General features: G+C 35.4%; 2 protein-coding genes across 2 annotated transcripts; both read right to left on the bottom strand.

Moving 5' to 3' along the window:
- Positions 1 to 2,857: 2,857 nt before the first annotated feature.
- Positions 2,858 to 6,019, bottom strand: LOC114239373 (E3 ubiquitin-protein ligase LRSAM1). The gene is made up of 2 exons (XM_028169538.2): positions 3,642 to 6,019; positions 2,858 to 3,202 (listed from the first exon to the last, which is right to left on the bottom strand). Exon 1 carries the CDS (start codon positions 5,773 to 5,775, stop codon positions 3,655 to 3,657), a length of 2,121 nt encoding a protein of 706 aa, XP_028025339.2. The 5' UTR covers positions 5,776 to 6,019; the 3' UTR covers positions 2,858 to 3,202; positions 3,642 to 3,654.
- A 2,869-nt stretch (positions 6,020 to 8,888) lies between these two features.
- Positions 8,889 to 12,673, bottom strand: LOC114239331 (uncharacterized). Its single transcript, XM_028169483.2, has 6 exons — positions 12,235 to 12,673; positions 11,481 to 11,702; positions 11,213 to 11,322; positions 10,923 to 11,130; positions 10,433 to 10,569; positions 8,889 to 10,353 (listed from the first exon to the last, which is right to left on the bottom strand). Exons 1-6 carry the CDS (start codon positions 12,365 to 12,367, stop codon positions 9,157 to 9,159), a joined length of 2,007 nt encoding a protein of 668 aa, XP_028025284.2. The 5' UTR covers positions 12,368 to 12,673; the 3' UTR covers positions 8,889 to 9,156.
- Between the last annotated feature and the right edge of the window lie 4,316 nt (positions 12,674 to 16,989).

Here is a 16,989-nt window from a genome sequence, read left to right as displayed (position 1 = left end):
AATATCGTTTGACGATCTTATTCAATATGTGTCACCGGAGCTTTATAAATATGTAAAATTCATGTAATATAATTCAATATAGTCTTATACTTTTATAATGAACTAACTATCTTTCTACGAGCATTTTAATTCCCGTTTTCCAATTCCTATACCCAGCAGTGGCATCAAAAGCAAAATTACATTCTTTCTCGGGGCTCAAAAATGTACAATAATAATTCCAATTAATTAGTCAATATCCAAAATAGTCAATATCGGTCTAGACCGATATTGACCACTGGTGGTTTGACAAGAAAACGTACGTACAAGAAACGAATCCTAAAAACTGCTGGTTTTTGTTCTCCTGTTTTTATTCTACTCTTTTTTATATTATCCCTTTCTATTGTTCTTGCTTTTCTTCAATGAACAGATGCATTGAATTCTAGTCTTATTGACATTGATAACCTTAAAGCTCCGATAACTGCTTTTATTGGCAAGGATTAACCAATATTTATTATATTTTGCACAATCCGATTGAATAATAATGCGATTTTTTTTTGTATCGCATTAGAGATTATCGCGGTGAAATTTTGTTACGTTTTGTTAAACTATGATAAAGTTTTGATATCGGGAGCCCAAAAGATTCCCTAAGCGCTTTAAAATTAATCAATAAACTTCAATTTAAGCAATTACAATTATTATAATACAATTGCATTAAACAATATTTTTTATTAAGTTTAGTCTCAGGAACAATTATATTTTGAACCGATATTCCTTTTTGCATTTTTACCGTACAAACGGTTTTGAAATATTTTTATACGTACCTTAACGTATGTACTCACAGCCGTTTTCATCAACATTCGAATATGTACACTCTATAGTTAAACACAATACAGTGATACACATATATAAATAGTAAGGTACCAAGGCACAATCCGTTAGATTGACAAAGAGTCTTAATAAGATTCAGGACATTTCCGAGCGATTTTAGAAATGTATGAACCGCAAAAATAGTAGTGGCCGGTGGATGTGATCTTTTTTCCCTACCTATTAGGCAAGAGCAAGGTAGCAAAAAGTGATCGGCGCGGTGACAACGACCGCACTTACTTTCTCACTCTACCAATTGTGAGAGTTTTTTAACTTCTCGATCTCGTAAAAGTTATCTTTTTTTATTGATTGAAGGATTACTGGTGACCCTGAGGCCGGCGATAAACTCAGCGGGCTGATGTTTAGGTTAGGGTTGCACGTCGAACTCTTTGCCGAGTTCCACGAGTATGATTACCGGGGGTCCCTAAGCCGGCTCCTAGTGTTAGAGTTGTAGGCGTCTAATGTAAGGGTTATTGGATCTGATGGACCCATAAGGACAAAAGTTATCTCAAGTATGGATTTGGAACAGCGCCCCTACGTTTACCGCTAGGGCGCTAAGCACACAGGCCAGGTGAAAACAAAGGTTACTGTATCAGAAATTCAGCGACGACATATTTTAATAAATAACTTTTTTATTACCAATAAAGTACTTAAATGAATAGTCTGTTTTTTTGCTTATCTATCTACCGGTCTTAAGCCAAAAGATATGGCTGCTTAGTAGTAGAAATGGATAGAATGCGTGATACCGTGTGAGCATAAAACACGCTCCTGTCCTGGTGAAACTAGAAAGGCCCACGGGCCAACAGTAATCCCACAAACATTAGAAAACACACTATAATCTTAGTCCGATCTGTAGAACTAAACAAGAAACTCCTGATTTGGAAATATAATAAGCTTAGTTGATATATGCGCCGCCCAACAAAACAATAATACTATGCAGTGAGTAAAAATACAATCGAAATAACACAAGCTAATGAATATAATATCTCAATCCGAGTAATTACAATGAGCGTAAGTAATTTAGATTATAGTAACACGTTATTAAGTAATTTTTAAAACAACATGATATTTATTGTAAGGAAATATTATTACCTTCAAATTATATTTTGTAACACATCTAGTGTTACTAAACGTTATTTTAAAACGATGAGTAATTACTATAGGAAAAAAAATACTATAATAATAATATAGTATAAATAATATTATTTAACTTCTCATATTTCATCATTAAACCAGTAGTACCTATATTTTAAAAACTTGCTCCTGGGATATTTAATTGGTATAAAGTTAGTATATTTTTTTTGCTTATTAACTTTATTGCCCGCCTGATGTTAAGTGATTATCGTCGCTTATGGATATCACAATTTTCAGAGACACAAGTCGCCCCACCATTTAATTCCTCAGAGCAGTACCCAAGAAACGCATTAAAACACAGAGATGACAAGTCTCTATGTAGACTCAAAGTTTCCAAGCTTTTTATAATAAAATGTTTTGCTATTGTGGATTATAGTTTCTTATTAAATAGCTGTGGTAGGTAATATACCATATACCAAATATGGTAATATAATATAGATATTTCAAAAATAACCTACTCCATATTACCAATACACCTGATTACAAAAGTGTGAATCAGTTCCGCGGTTAGCCACCAATAAGCCCTTGTACAATCAATAAGTTTAAAATAACCATTCTTGAATACGATATACTCTATCAATGTACAAGCACCCATTTAGCAGATAGTAACAGCAAATCTGCAGAAACTGTATACAATTACTCTGAAGCATTTTTTTTACTTAATCAATAACATGATATTGAGTACAATAATTTTTTTTTTTAATAACAAATGAGGCAAATTTTATAATAGCGAAATACCAAAATAGTGGCATCTTGCAAGGAATATATGCATTTCTTTATATAACAATTTTAATGTTCTTTATAATTTAAAAATTATTAAAAATGGTACAGGCCCATAGTTAATGTTTGAATTTGTATAATACCTCACTAATTAACTATATTTTTGGTTTGGGTTTTCTCACAAATACATCATTGCATGATAAACATTTAAAACAAGAATGCATATTTTCCTGTTTTATTTATAGTCATAATTGATAATTACAGTATAACTCATTAATATTATGATTTGTATTATCTTTAATATTTTAAATACCCTTCGAAATTGAAGACTACACTTTTCTTTTCAATTCAGTATTATTATTTTTCTCATCAATGTTCATAAATAATATGAAAAGCATAATGATATCTTGTCAAAATTACTAAAGATTAGTGACTTCTTTGAATCCTTTCCATTCTCCACAATGCTTCAAGATATTCAAGTTAATTCATTTGTTGTTTTGAGATCCTGAAATAAAAATATAATTATTATATAGATTTGTTTTTCAGTCCACATACATAATATACATATTATTCTCATATCTCATAATATACAAAAAACATTTTCATGCATAGAGAAGTAAATTTTATTTATTTAATATACTTATTTAAATATTATATTTTAATAAACTTAATATAAATAATTAAAAATAATAATAAATTTTAATATATTACAATAATTAATATATTTAATATTTATTGTCGCTGAAATAGGCATTAAATTTTTCACCACATCAACTACTATTAGGTTTTACAATATATTCAGAAATTCAGAGAAAAAAGTAAATTAGTAAATAAATATTTGTTTATTCAAAATCTGAATACAAGTTTCCTTGTGATAATTGCTCCATTACAAAAACATGATTTGATCAATAATTTAGAACAAATACAGAAAATACAATGCCTACCTGATTCAAGGTTTCATGCCATCATAACTTTGATTGTCCTTTCAATACTACATCTGCACATGGGACAATCTTCAACACTTTCCCCGCAATCTTTACAGCAACACATGTGACCACATGGTATGAACACCACCTCACATTTTGCATCCATACAAATCACGCACTCCGATTCCAGAGTAGATTCTTCAACTACATTTACAACTCCAGTACAATTGTTCTCATCGACATCCTCTATTGGAGCACTTGGTTGTATAGATGTTGGTTGTTCATAATTAGCATTAGAATTTTCAGAATTTTTGATACCAATGTAAAAGTTGATTGCTCTCATAATTGCATCTCTGTCAGCTGAAAGTGAAACTCCACTCTCTTTCAATTTTTCCAATGTTATATTACTTAATACATCACCAGAAAACAAAAATTTAACCAAAAATGGTAAACAGTGTATAACACCTTCTTGTAGCAAGTAGTTAGCAAAAACTGGATCTAAACATTTACCAACATCTAACAAAGTCTTTGGGGCAGATTCTATCAACTTTTGGTAGTTTTTCAACCAAAAGTCATTCGTTTGGCTTTTTTCATTTTCCATTTCTTTTACAGTTTGAATTAGCTGCTTCCTCCGTTTATTTTGTTGATTGAAGAGATCGTCCAAAAAGTTCACAAGTTGCACTCTCTGGTTTAGCAACTCATTGTAGTTGTATGCTATATGTAATTTCTTCTTCTCTTGTTCTATAACACTCAGCCTGGCAAGGTGAGATGAGATCAAGGATATTTCTTGATTCAGACTCCAACTTCTAGCATCCACCCTTTCCAGCAAAGAGGCAACAATAGCTTTTTGGATATCTTGATCTTCAAGAAACTGTTGCACTAATACTGTCCTTGATTGATCTTTAGCTTTAATTAAATCTGTTACTTTATCAGCTATTTCTGCATCTTGCATCAACATACTCTGCTTAATATTATTCAAAGAGTCTTCATAATGTTTTTTAGAATATTGTATTGACCTGTCTTCCTCCAGGAGCATTTCCATGGCTTTCAAAATCTCAGATTTCTTTACATTATCATAATTTTGTTTGGTTATTTCAAGCAGCCTTTCATGCTCTGCCTGTTCATGAGCAAGCTGTTGCTGAATTATTTCTGGTTTCAAGTATTCAAATTGAATGAAATTATTAACCAAACATTCTATTTCTTTTTCATCATCTTGAATGGCCTTAATCAGTCTTTGTCTTTCTGTCTCCCTCTGTTCATGAACTTTAGCTATTTCAGAGTCCAACTCTAATTGTTCTTGTAGAACCTTTGACAAGAATTTTTCTCTTTGTTCTTTAGCTATTTTGTGTATCTTGTTCTCTTGAGCGACAATAGAAGCTTCTTGTTCTTCCCAAGTAGTAGAATGTGCTTTAGCAAAAGGATCCAATAGAGAATTAGATGCTCTAATCGAAAACACTTCAATTTCTTCAGCAGCTGGGGAATATTCCACATTCATCTTATTACATAAATACCTCATTATTTCTCTTGTTCCCTGCTGACAAATCTCAACTGGAGGAAAAGTAATATATTCCATATCCAATTCCAAGCAAATCAAATTCCTTGCAAAACATAATTCAGGACATATTTCTGTTAATTCTCTGTTACCAGTAATATTTAATTTTCTTAAATATTTCAACTTGCCAAGAACCGGTGTAAGACTTTTTAATTTATTATTCGAAACATCCAAAACTTGCAAGTTCTCCATGTATTGAATATTGTCTGTTATATTCTTTAGCATATTATCACTAACATACAACTCAGTAACATTAACTAAATATTTTATGTCACTGGGAAGATGAGAAAATTTGTTAGAACTAATGTTGAGCACTTTAATAAGATACAAATCAGACAACTGGCCGCCGTCTTCCAAGGAATGTAAATCGTTTTTGTGTAAATATATATATTCTTTTCTGTAGACCTTGCAAATAGAATACGTGCCGGACGGTATTTGTCGCAAATTACAATCAGAAAGGTCGAATTCGGGCTCCGGGGACTCTTTAGCAACATACAGCTTCCTTTCCAATTTAGCTCTATCATCGTCAGCAATATTGTTTGAAGATCTCCCGAACAACGACATAGTCGCTTCCTGTATGCAAGATGCAGCACAACCCATTAACAGGCAAATAATAAGTCTCAAAATAAAAAGCCGATGATAATCCAGCCGTCACCTAAGCTTGGTACACATAGCCGTGATCTTGCGCACTTTTAATTTATACATGTATTATCTGATTAGCTTATCAAATCTACAATAATAGCTAAATTTAGTTTGTATTTCGAAGATGGTCTGCATGAAGTCCATTTGTTGTTTTGTTTTTATAAAAGCAAATCGGACATTGACGTTTTTTGACAGTAGTAGTATTTTCATTTTTCTTAAACAGAAGTGGCGAAGGCCAAATATCACACTACCCATTTTTGTATATTATCTATGACACTACATTATGCACCCAATCTTTTATTTTATAATTTAAGTCAAATCATGTCTATTATTCCTGTAATAATACGAAAATTTAACGGGGTGGAATTAAATGAAGGGAAAAATTCCATAAAGTTTGTGTAAAGATGTATGTGATTTTTGATGAATATTTTTAATCAAGCGTACGTGTAAGAGTATGCTACACGTCGTGAGATATAGTTTAATATAATGAAAAAGGAATCGAAAATTTTAGATCGATAAGTCCTTTTTTTAAGCTCACGGTGGAATGCTGCCAGTCACCTTGCCCTTCAAGCATAAATTGAAATCTGAATTGTATTTTATAGCGGCTGTTCCACCGTTCATATTGAAACGCACGACTGCTTTGTAACCATTTCTATTTTATGTTTTATATATATGTTACGGCTAATACCCGAAGTGCGGCTACAGTTAGTTCTAGCCGACTAAAACCAGGTGTAGCTGCACTTCGGTTTTTAAACCTAAGTGTAACAGATAATTATGTACACGGCTAATATTAGGTGTAGCCGATTTCATTTGGTTAAAACTAGGTATTGCCTTCTTTATGCTGGCTACAACTAAATGTAGCCAATCCTACGTCGTTAAAACTAGGTTCTATTCTTCGTATTGGTTCAACCTACAATAAAACAAGCTACAATCAAGAAACGTTATTATTTATTTGAAAAAGTAAACATAATAGAAACTTTTAAAATAACACAATTCAAATTTTAATCATCTTTATAAACTTAAACACTACGCAAAAATCAACAATCAAATTATTTTAGTTATTTACTTTTTAGGTTAGCTTAGCTTAGTTTTACTGGCTAGAACTAGGCATAGCCGCACTTCGGGTATTAGCCCTAACATACCTATATACGTTTGTTTTCTATCTACTTTATGTTCTACTTTTTACTTGTTCGTGCTTAACATCAAAATCAACCATGAACACTTCATTGTAATCGTTGTGACTAACTATAATAATATTTTATATAGATAACTATAGAGAATACCCTAAAATATGGACTGGTATGATTTATAAGAATTTAAAAAGTACAAAAGCCAACACTCCTGCGTATGAATAATGAGCAAGGAATATTAGTAAGACGTCCTAACTCGCCTAACTTTGAGTACAATTAGTTAACGCTATTTTCAACCTCGACTTCTAGCTATATAAACAATATCACTAGTACCGCAATGCATATAAAACAAAAAAAGTCAACAAAGCAATTTAATGACATAACGCGGTATTAAAAAAAAAATTAGGTACCAACTAAAACAGATATTATTCTAAGTTTTATTTTATCAAAAACTATTTAGCCTATTCTGCCCTTCAACAGCTGGTAGGATTGATAGAAACTGATTATAATTCCGAGCCATTTTTGCTTCAAGATCCATGAGTAATATTTGCTCCCAGGAGTACCTACTCGTACAACTAACACATCCAGTAACATTTTTCTTTATATTAGCCTTACCATTGCCTTAGTACACTTTGCTAAAACGATTGCTCATTTTGTATCAATGATATCGTATAATGAAATAAATAACAGTACTACCTCATATCAATGACATCTCAAAAACTTCTATTATACGTAAAACTAACAAATTAAATATATTATTAATTACATACTTTTTACAGGAAAAATGCCTATTTATTGTAGAATGTGTCTATCTGCTCCAAAATTGGCACAGGCAAAACAAATTATTCGTTATGACTATCTAAGCAAAATTAATATTTGAATAGATAGCCAGACGAAGATAAGGTGATATCAGATCATTAATTTTCTTGTTCGTTGCCGTCTTTCGCTCAAAATGAAACATTTGAACATAAAATCAAATAAGAAAGCCGAGTGAATTAATTAATGAATCGTATTAAAGATTTTGGACATTGGCATTGGACAGCATTTAGTCTCAATTCGAATGAATTATAAATGAAATACAATGAACACAATAAAAACGTTCACTGGATTCGACTATTGTCTGAGTCTGCAGTCCAGTAGAAGATAAACGTCACATCAAATGTATGTAGTGTTATTAAAAATGGTAAAAGAGAACTTAAAAGCTATCAATGCCTTTGGGGCCAAAAATTTTATGAATACATTAAAATACGATCAAACGGTATGAAATCTGTATTTAAGTAGATAGAGGAGCTACGACATCTGAAAACTTGCATACGCCTCGTCATGACGTACATTTATGCAAGCGTAGTGTTCGGTCACGCGGCCCGTACCAACTTGAAACCCCTTCAGGTTATTCAATTCCAATTCTGCAGGATAGCCGTCGGAGCATGGTTCCTGAGGAACGTGGATCTCCACGACGACCCGGAGCTCGACTCTGTCAGTATGTATCTAGAGTCGGCATCGCTCCGCCACTTTGAGAAGGTGGCACGACATGAGAACCCTCTTGTCGTGGCCGCTGGAAACTGCATACCCGATCCTGTAGACCGAATGGTAAACCGTCGACGTCGCCCAAAGCACGTCATTACGGATCCTCCTGATCCATTAACGGTGCTTTTAGGCACCACAAGCACCGGTCATCGTCCTCGTCGAACCCGTCGCTTGCGAAGAAGGGCTCGACGAGCGAATTAAGCCATAGACACAGCCCACTGAGTTTCTCGCCGGATTTTCTCAGTGGGTCGCGTTTCCTATCCGGTGGTAGATTCTGCGAAGCACTGCTCTTGCTAGGGTCAGTGTTAGCAACACTCCAGTTTGAGCTCCGTGAGCTCACTTACACACGTTGGGGCGAAGCTGAAATAGCCTCTCAAGGCTATCAGCATAGGTAGGAAAAAGAAACGACGTCTGTTAATTTCGTTAATTATAAAACTTTATTACTTGCAATGAATAATATCTTAATTAAATGATCACAAATTAAACTAACGACGCACAGCATCACTCGATGACATATTGTAACTATGAATGTTTTATATGTCAGTTCAGCCAAACCATGTGAACATGGAGTGGAAGAAGAATAAACAATAACTATTCATGGAGTAAAAAATTATTCTACTAAACCTTCTGATATCACCTTTCTCACTTGGTGTCTGAATTTATTTGGTCTCTCCTATGGTTCTCACGCGTCATAACTATTATAAGTAGGCTGATACTGCTTTTGCGTTGAAGGCAATGGAACAGTAAGTACTGAATAATGTTTGCTGTTTCTGGTTGTCGGTTTAAAGTCTTGGTTTTGATTATGTTCATCATAATGAGGGAATTCGTCTTGAGTCTTTTCGTTTTGTGGCAAATTTGAATAAAAATCGTGATCAAATCTCGTTGGGTGGGACCTATATTTCTTTTTCTGGTACAATAAATGATCATGCGTATTGATACCGAAGGGTGCATAAAATTCACTTGCTTTAATTGTTTTTTTATTGTTGTGAATATTATCGGTATTATAGTTGGGCCTCTCTTGATAACTTTCTGGAGAAGCATATTCCGGAGAAACATATTCTTTAGCAATACTCTTGACTTGTTCCTGTTTCTCATGATGGATAATAGTTGGATATTTTGAATCCGTAATTTTTTCTTTTTGATCGATGTTCTTATTCACACTTTCAGGTAAAATTATATAATCGTCATAAAACGTTTTTGTACCATGAGGTTTAGGATGTACATAAAGATTTTCAATAAATCGTTCAGCTGAATTTTGATTCGATTTTAGTGTAGGAACTTCTAAATCTTTTGGAATCGAATATTTTGGCGGTATGTATAGTTCGCCGTAATCTTCATTCACTTTGAACAAATTGTCAGATGATTGTGACGGATATACGTGTGACTTGACAATTTTGGTTAAGCGATGTAAGGCCTCCGGGAAGCCTTCTTGTAAATTCTCTGATGATAAGCCGTCAGTGATAATGTTTTGACTATTAATGAATTTATTGGAATCAATATTGAATATTTTCTGGTTACGGTCATTGTAATTCTCTGAAGGAGTTATCTGTTTTCCAGTTCCATGTTCTCCTTCAGTTTTCGTCGCTGGCAGGGTTTCCGGCGTTTTGCTAAAATAATCAAACATATGAAATGTTGGTGCATCTACTAGTTTAAAGGTTGCAGGTGTCGGCAATAGCTTGATCACGACGGCTTTACCTTGATGGTACCCTATTCCGTGTCCATCAAAAGGTTTGTTCTTATATTTTTTCTTCTTAATACTAGCTTCCGTAGATTCGTCTAATTCTCCTAATCCTTCTGAGTCAGCATCGCAGTACATTCTATTCAGTTTTTGTTTATCTTTGTCGGATAGACCCACTCGCTGGCCAATGTCGGCACCGCTCTAAAGTGTGTTAATATACGGATTAAAAACATAGAAACAATCTTTAAAAAAAAAAAAAACTTTCATTTTTAAGTTTCACCTGTTTCGGTACCAAGGTATCCTGACCGTTAGAGGAGAAAGCTCGTCGGCTATAATGCAGGACACTGTCGTAGTCGTACCCGACTCCAAAGTCGGATACAGCAAACGAGTTGTATTTGCGAAAGTTATGTCTTGCCGCTGTGAACATTTCAATTATGAACTAGTGGTGCCGGGAAAAAATACGTAGGTAATTTAATCAATAAAAAAATGTTCTTTTAAAAAGGATGAAGAACACCTTTGATCAATTTATTTACTTTCAAATCCCATGCTTAACTAATTAGTTAGTTAGTGACAGTGAATTCACTGTCAATGTTTGCCTAAATACATGAATAATTTAAGTTCATTTATATTCCCATTGTGTTGCAATCGTAGAATACGGTAGCAGAAATGTTTGCGAATAGTTTCCCCTGTGATGAATCAAGTTTGTCTTTAAAAATATTGTTTATATAGTAAACTATAATAAAAAATTGAGGACATCTGTGTTTACTCACGTTCCAAAATATTTTCCCAGACAACATCAATGTAATCATCTCTGTCGGGACTACTTTGCATATGATAGAATCCCAACGTATGCAGGAGCTCGTGTACAACCGTCCCGTGACGAAAGCATCCTCGACCGACAGGATGTCGACCTGATAGGTTCAGCACCTGATAACCACCTTGGTATCCGACCTGGGAAAAACAACCTCTCCTACTCCCCTAAAAATCATATTTTATCACGTTAGTTCGCTTAGTCATTCATTGTGTCTAAATAAATGAAGCGTAAAATTAAATTGAGTACTTGTATAACAACCGCATCGCGATCTCCTTTCTTGTACGGCCGGAACTTAACGCATGATGCTTGTGCTAAATCGTCAATACCTTCTTGAATGGCTTGAACTTGACCGCCATCTGGAAAATAACATTACCTTTATTTTATCATCTACATATATAAATTATCGCCTACAATAAATACATGTTTTATAATAAATAATAAACGTATTATTGAGCTCCATAATAATTGTAAACTTAGACGTGATGTGTGTGATAATATTTCAGAGAATACGTACTGAAATGTTCCCTTTGTATGTAGTAAACTACTTCGTTATCTGGCCACCTCTTAGTGCTATCTTTAACTCCGTTGCGCGAAAGACCTTCCATGATATTTTCAACAATTAATCGCCTTTGCCGATCGTTAAGGATGAGATCGCCCTCGAATTTTCCGCTTTCTTCCCACGCGTGGTCTGACACTGACCCGTCTTCATCATAATCGTGTTCAGGATCAGAACCCTCTGAAAACCGTACGATTGTAAATCTTAAACAAATTTTACTTCCTATAAAATAATAGATTAATAAAATAGATTTTACTTCAGGCCTGTTTCGTAAAAAAATCGGATCAATGTCACATTTCAAATGTATGATTTAGTAATATTTAAAATTGCAATTAAATGTATGGTATAAGTGTTGAAATATTTTTTATTGTTAAGAAACCACCTATGTAGTGATTGTGTGTCTGATTTTACAACAGTAGAAAGTGAAATAACCGTTACCTACTTTATATATTAAAATATATTTATGTGGATATTTTTTTCTCATTCCTATTCACTGCTAGCCTAAGGTGCAATTCCAGCTACGTCCGGATGGGTAGGTATGCTAGCTCACGGGCTCAGCCTGAGAGAATTTGCTAACACTAGCCCTAGCAAGAGCAGTGCTTCGCAGAATCTACCACCGGATCGGAATCGCGACCCACTGAGAAGATACGGCGAGAAACTCAGTGGGCAAAGGTCACAGTTTAAAACAATTAAAAATAAAATACCTACTTACTTCTGAGGTTTTGATCCAACGTAGAAGTCCGAGTGAGAAATTCTTTGAAATCTTCTAACTCATCAGGTGACATTGCCAAGCACTTAATAACACTAAACAAAATCGAAAGCACTGATAATTTAAAATACTCCATATCTAATACCTACGGGCTTCTTGTCATCTATCTAAATTCATAAAGTTTGTTTTAATTATACCCAAAAAGTAAATTTTTAGACATAAATTTCCATTTCATAATAATAATATTAGCATTATTTTTGTTTTATGCCAGTGAAAACTATGATTTGCCGAGCGTTTTGTGTTATCGTGCGGTTTTTTGTGTAGAACAAAACCCGCCGGGGTGGGGCGAAGATTAATATACCTTCGGATACGACCATTTCACAAGGTGTCGGCCGGCAACTGCCTTAGAGTGACGCTTGCGACAGCGCGGTCTGGTGACAACGCCTCTACACACCTCTTCGCGGCACTAGCATTACTCGTGCAAAACCAAATTGCTAAACCGACCGGTCCATTTTACTCTTTCGATCGAATAACAATGGCTTCAATTTAGAATTTGTGTAATTGAATCAAAGGCCGTTAACAAATAGTAACCGAAAGAAAAACGAAAAGCACGTTTAAATTCTGCAATAGGTATACTTCAGAACGAGTATTGGAAATAAATTAAAATATAGTGGTACTTACTAATTTCCTTTAGTTAACTTATAATATAAACATTATTATATTCTATATTTTTATTTCTATCAAGTAGCTGATCCATCTAGTGGAGGGCTGATTGATATCTATGATAGTCCCCAAACGGTTACTGCCAGTTATAAATATTGGCAGCTTAAAAGCACAGCTAGTTTACTACCTATTATTTTACATTATCGATATACTTCTTTCGAATCGTGGTAATCCGAACGAGTTTCATCATGTAGTAAAATAAAACCCACTATGCCTAAATTCTCGTGGTAAAACATTTTGTGGGGCCTCACAAGTTGGTAACGCTGCATTGTTTGTTTCTGAAACTAAGCAGTCAAGCGTTCCGGTTTTGGAAGGGCAATAAGCCCATATACAATTTATGTCTAATTGCCATTGTAGGCAAACTATCGTTCGGCACAGACAACCCTAAGCCTACTACGGAGGACTTTCCTCAGACCTCGTTTGAAGAAGGACATTTCATATCAATAAAGAAGAGTCCATTCCAAAACCGAATGGTATGAATGAACTCTGCTCCAGTTACTCTTATTGGTGGTAGGACCACTTGTGAGTCCGCACGGGTAGGTACCACCGCCCTGCCTATTTCTGCCGTGAAGCAGTAATGCGTGTCGGTTTGAAGGATGGGGCAGCCGTTGTAACTATACTGAAACCTTAGAACTTATATCTCAAGGTGGGTGGCGTATTTACGTTGTAGATGTCTATGGGCTCCAGTAACCACTTAACACCAGATGGGCTGTGAGCTCGTCCACAGAGAGGTTTAAATTTCAACTTCATAACTGAATGTGGGTGGCAGTAGTCATGGTATGATGTCTATAAATTAATAGTAATCACTTAATAACATGTGGACCCTGATTTCTTTTACCCATGTAGAACAAGCAAAAAAATATTAAGAATGCTTCTCTTTTAATTAAGATTTCGTCAGTTCAAAGGTTGTGTTTTGTTCAAAATGTTTGAAAATCTTAGAGAATTTCTTAAAATCCAGTAAGTAATAATTATTAAAGATTATTGCATAGTAATTGATCGTGTCAAGGTTTGATAAACAACCTTGGCTTATTTGGAAATTGATTCGATACAAATGAAAAAAAAAGTTAATTTTATAAATTATAAACACTCGGAGAAGGCATTACATTACGTTCTTCTTTTTTTCCTCTTTATTGCCGTCGTAGGCAGACGTGCCTGATTCATCGCTGTTGATTATGGACATCAACAAAGACAGGGGTACATTCAAGCGGCAATCTATCGCTAAGGCTCCTTGTCACTCATCAAAGATCGTCAACCTTGTGTGGATTGAGGAGAATGACCACAAGCAGTATTGCACGCAACAATCATTTTTCACACAAATCGTTTTCGTCACTTGACCAAACAAAGTCATTCAATAATACTAGATCCATTTAGGCGTTCCGCAATGCAATGCCATTGTCAAATGTTGTAAATTTACTCGAGTTTTCACAAAGAATTGCTTTCCGATTTCGATAATAATAAAGATAAAAGTCCGATAAAAGTCAAGGACGAATAAGATCAAATACTCACACTTGTTTTGTACAAGAGTGAGTACTTGATCTTTGTCGTCCTTGACTCCGACGCGATGTAGACAGACAAACGGATAAAGAAATATAAAGGAAATTATTATTATTAATACGTAAAATGTGTCATTGCTTGTGTCTTTATTCACTGATTGATCAAGGCAGAGCCTAAGCCGTTAGGTGTACAATTTTAAATTTTGACAATTGAAGCCTTTTATCTATTTTAGCTATTTAGAAGTCGTCGTGGCCTAACGGATAAGACGTCCGGTGCATTCGTGTTGAGCGATGCACCGGCGTTCGAATCCCGCAGGCGGGTACCAATTTTTCTAATGAAATACGTACTCAACAAATGTTCACGATTGACTTCCACGGTGAAGGAATAACATCGTGTAATAAAAATGAAACCCGCAAAATTATAATTTGCGTAATTACTGGTGGTAGGACCTCTTGTGAGTCCGCGCGGGTGGGTACCACCACCCTGCCTATTTCTGCCGTGAAGCAGTAATGCGTTTCGGTTTGAAGGGTGGGGCAGCCGTTGTAACTATACTTGAGACCTCAGAACTTGTATCTCAAGGTGGGTGGCGCATTTACGTTGTGGATGTCTATGGGCTCCAGTAACCACTTAACACCAGGTGGGCTGTGAGCTCGTCCACCCATCTAAGCAATAAAAAAAAAATAGGAAGATTTTTTTGAATTTTAACTCCTATGGCAGTAACATTAAGGATGAATGGTTTGGGAGTTCATCGTTACTAAAGTAAGAAGACCGTCATTTCATAAACCTGCTTCACATTAGAAATGTACTTACAGAGTTTAACGGTAGGCAGCGGCTTGGCTCTGCCCCTGGCATTGCTGAAGTCTATGGGCGATGGTAACCACTCACCATCAGATGGGCCTTATTCTCGGCTGACCACAAGGGCAATAAAAAAAATTAAGCACATAGGCCTTCATGAGGCCATGAGGCCTCCTTAAACAAAAGACAAAAAACAAATCGGAAGAAATTGACTTTTGTTAAAAGTAGACATCAAAAGAGCCAGGAGTACAGCCAACCCGCGACCTACTGCTGAGGGCCGTTCTCGAGCCTTGTTTAAAAAAGGACATATTATAGCGGTTGAGAAAACTCGATACTATATCCACAGTACTTCCGTATGGGTTCCAAGTATGGATAGCACTTGGCAAGAAGACCCAATATGAACGAACACAATAGTTCCAGATAATATGGATGAACTCTACTCCGGTAGCGCGATGTTAAAAAAGAGATTAAGAGATCATGTCGATCTATTCCTCAAATCACTCACCATGGAAGATACGATAAATATCTATAAATATCTGTACATCCAATAATTTGGCGGCATCTACGTTGTGGTATTTATATCTATTTGCGCCAGTAACTGCTTATCACTAGACGAGCCTTTAAAAATTATTATGGCATTTAAAAATTTGAAATATCGCTACCTAGTTATGTTATGACTATTGTTTCCGTGATTAGGTAAGCACTGGTGGCTTAGTCTAAACGACTTCAAATTATTACTCAACATAGATAACATGAATGTTTCGACGGTGTTTCAGAGCTCGATTAGGAACACGTGAAACGATTCGTGAGCTAAATTACAGTAGTGAAATCTGGCGCATAAGCCACTCTGATTACTCTCAATCAAGCAATCGCGGGTAATCTATGTAATGTTAACACGAAAAACAATGAGATGTGGTAGGACTTCGCAATATCTGCCGGAACCATTGTGACGGTAACGTCGTTTTTTTGTTGTACTGTTTTTTTTTCTTACCAAAGCTGATGATCTAGAGATACCATATCAGCGGAACCTTAACTAGTAGGTGAGTGAGCTCACGGGGCTCAAACCTGACGATGTCGCTAGCACGAACCCTAGCAAGAGCCGTGCTTCGCAGAATCTACCATCGGATCGGAAACGCGAGCCACTGAGAAGATCCGGCGAGAAACTCAGTGGGCTGTGTCTGTGGGTTAATTTACTCGCCGAGCCCTTCGTCGCAAGCGACGAGGACTGTGACCGGTGCTTGGGGTATCTAAAACCACCGTTAGTGGATCGGGAGGATCCGAAATGACGTGATTGTACTGAGCTCGCTGATAAAGAGTCTTGGTGGGTATTTAACACGTTAACTGCCATGTAGATCAACAGTACCTTACGTGGCGCACTAAAGTAATTAGGTATATCGATTTCTGTTACTAAGGCGCCGGAATATCTAGCAAACTCTGGGAGAGACGAATCCGAAGATACTGAAAATGAATTTACTTCTAAGAGATCAAAAGGACTAAAACATACATTATGCACACATGGCTTATGTTGCCAGCCAGGTTTTTTACTTGTTGTTTTTTATTGTGTATCTTTTTTCAGTTTGTAATGTGTATTATGTGCCTAAGAAATAAATAAATAATAAACAGAATAAGAAAGCAATATTAGTCGCTTAGTAAAAGCTATCGATATAATTACTTCAGTGCCCCATGCAGGGCACCAGTGACCGACATGGCAATAAAAATATTCAACTCATAATTGAAAAACATTGA

The sequence above is a fragment of the Bombyx mandarina genome, chromosome 15 (assembly GCF_030267445.1).
Source record: "Bombyx mandarina strain Sakado chromosome 15, ASM3026744v2".
NCBI classification, from domain to species: domain Eukaryota; kingdom Metazoa; phylum Arthropoda; class Insecta; order Lepidoptera; family Bombycidae; genus Bombyx; species Bombyx mandarina.
The sequence above is the reverse complement of the archived record's forward strand: the minus strand, read 5'-3'. Positions and strand labels throughout refer to the sequence as shown.

Coding starts and splice junctions, on each gene's coding strand:
- LOC114239373 (XM_028169538.2), bottom strand. CDS start 5,775: ATGGGTTGTGCTGCATCTTGCATACAGGAAGCGACTATGTCGTTGTTC.
- LOC114239331 (XM_028169483.2), bottom strand. CDS start 12,367: ATGGAGTATTTTAAATTATCAGTGCTTTCGATTTTGTTTAGTGTTATT. Junction 11,703..12,234: donor GTTGGATCAAAACCTCAGAA/GTAAGTAGGTAT, acceptor TACGGTTTTCAG/AGGGTTCTGATCCTGAACAC. Junction 11,131..11,212: donor GCGATGCGGTTGTTATACAA/GTACTCAATTTA, acceptor TATGATTTTTAG/GGGAGTAGGAGAGGTTGTTT.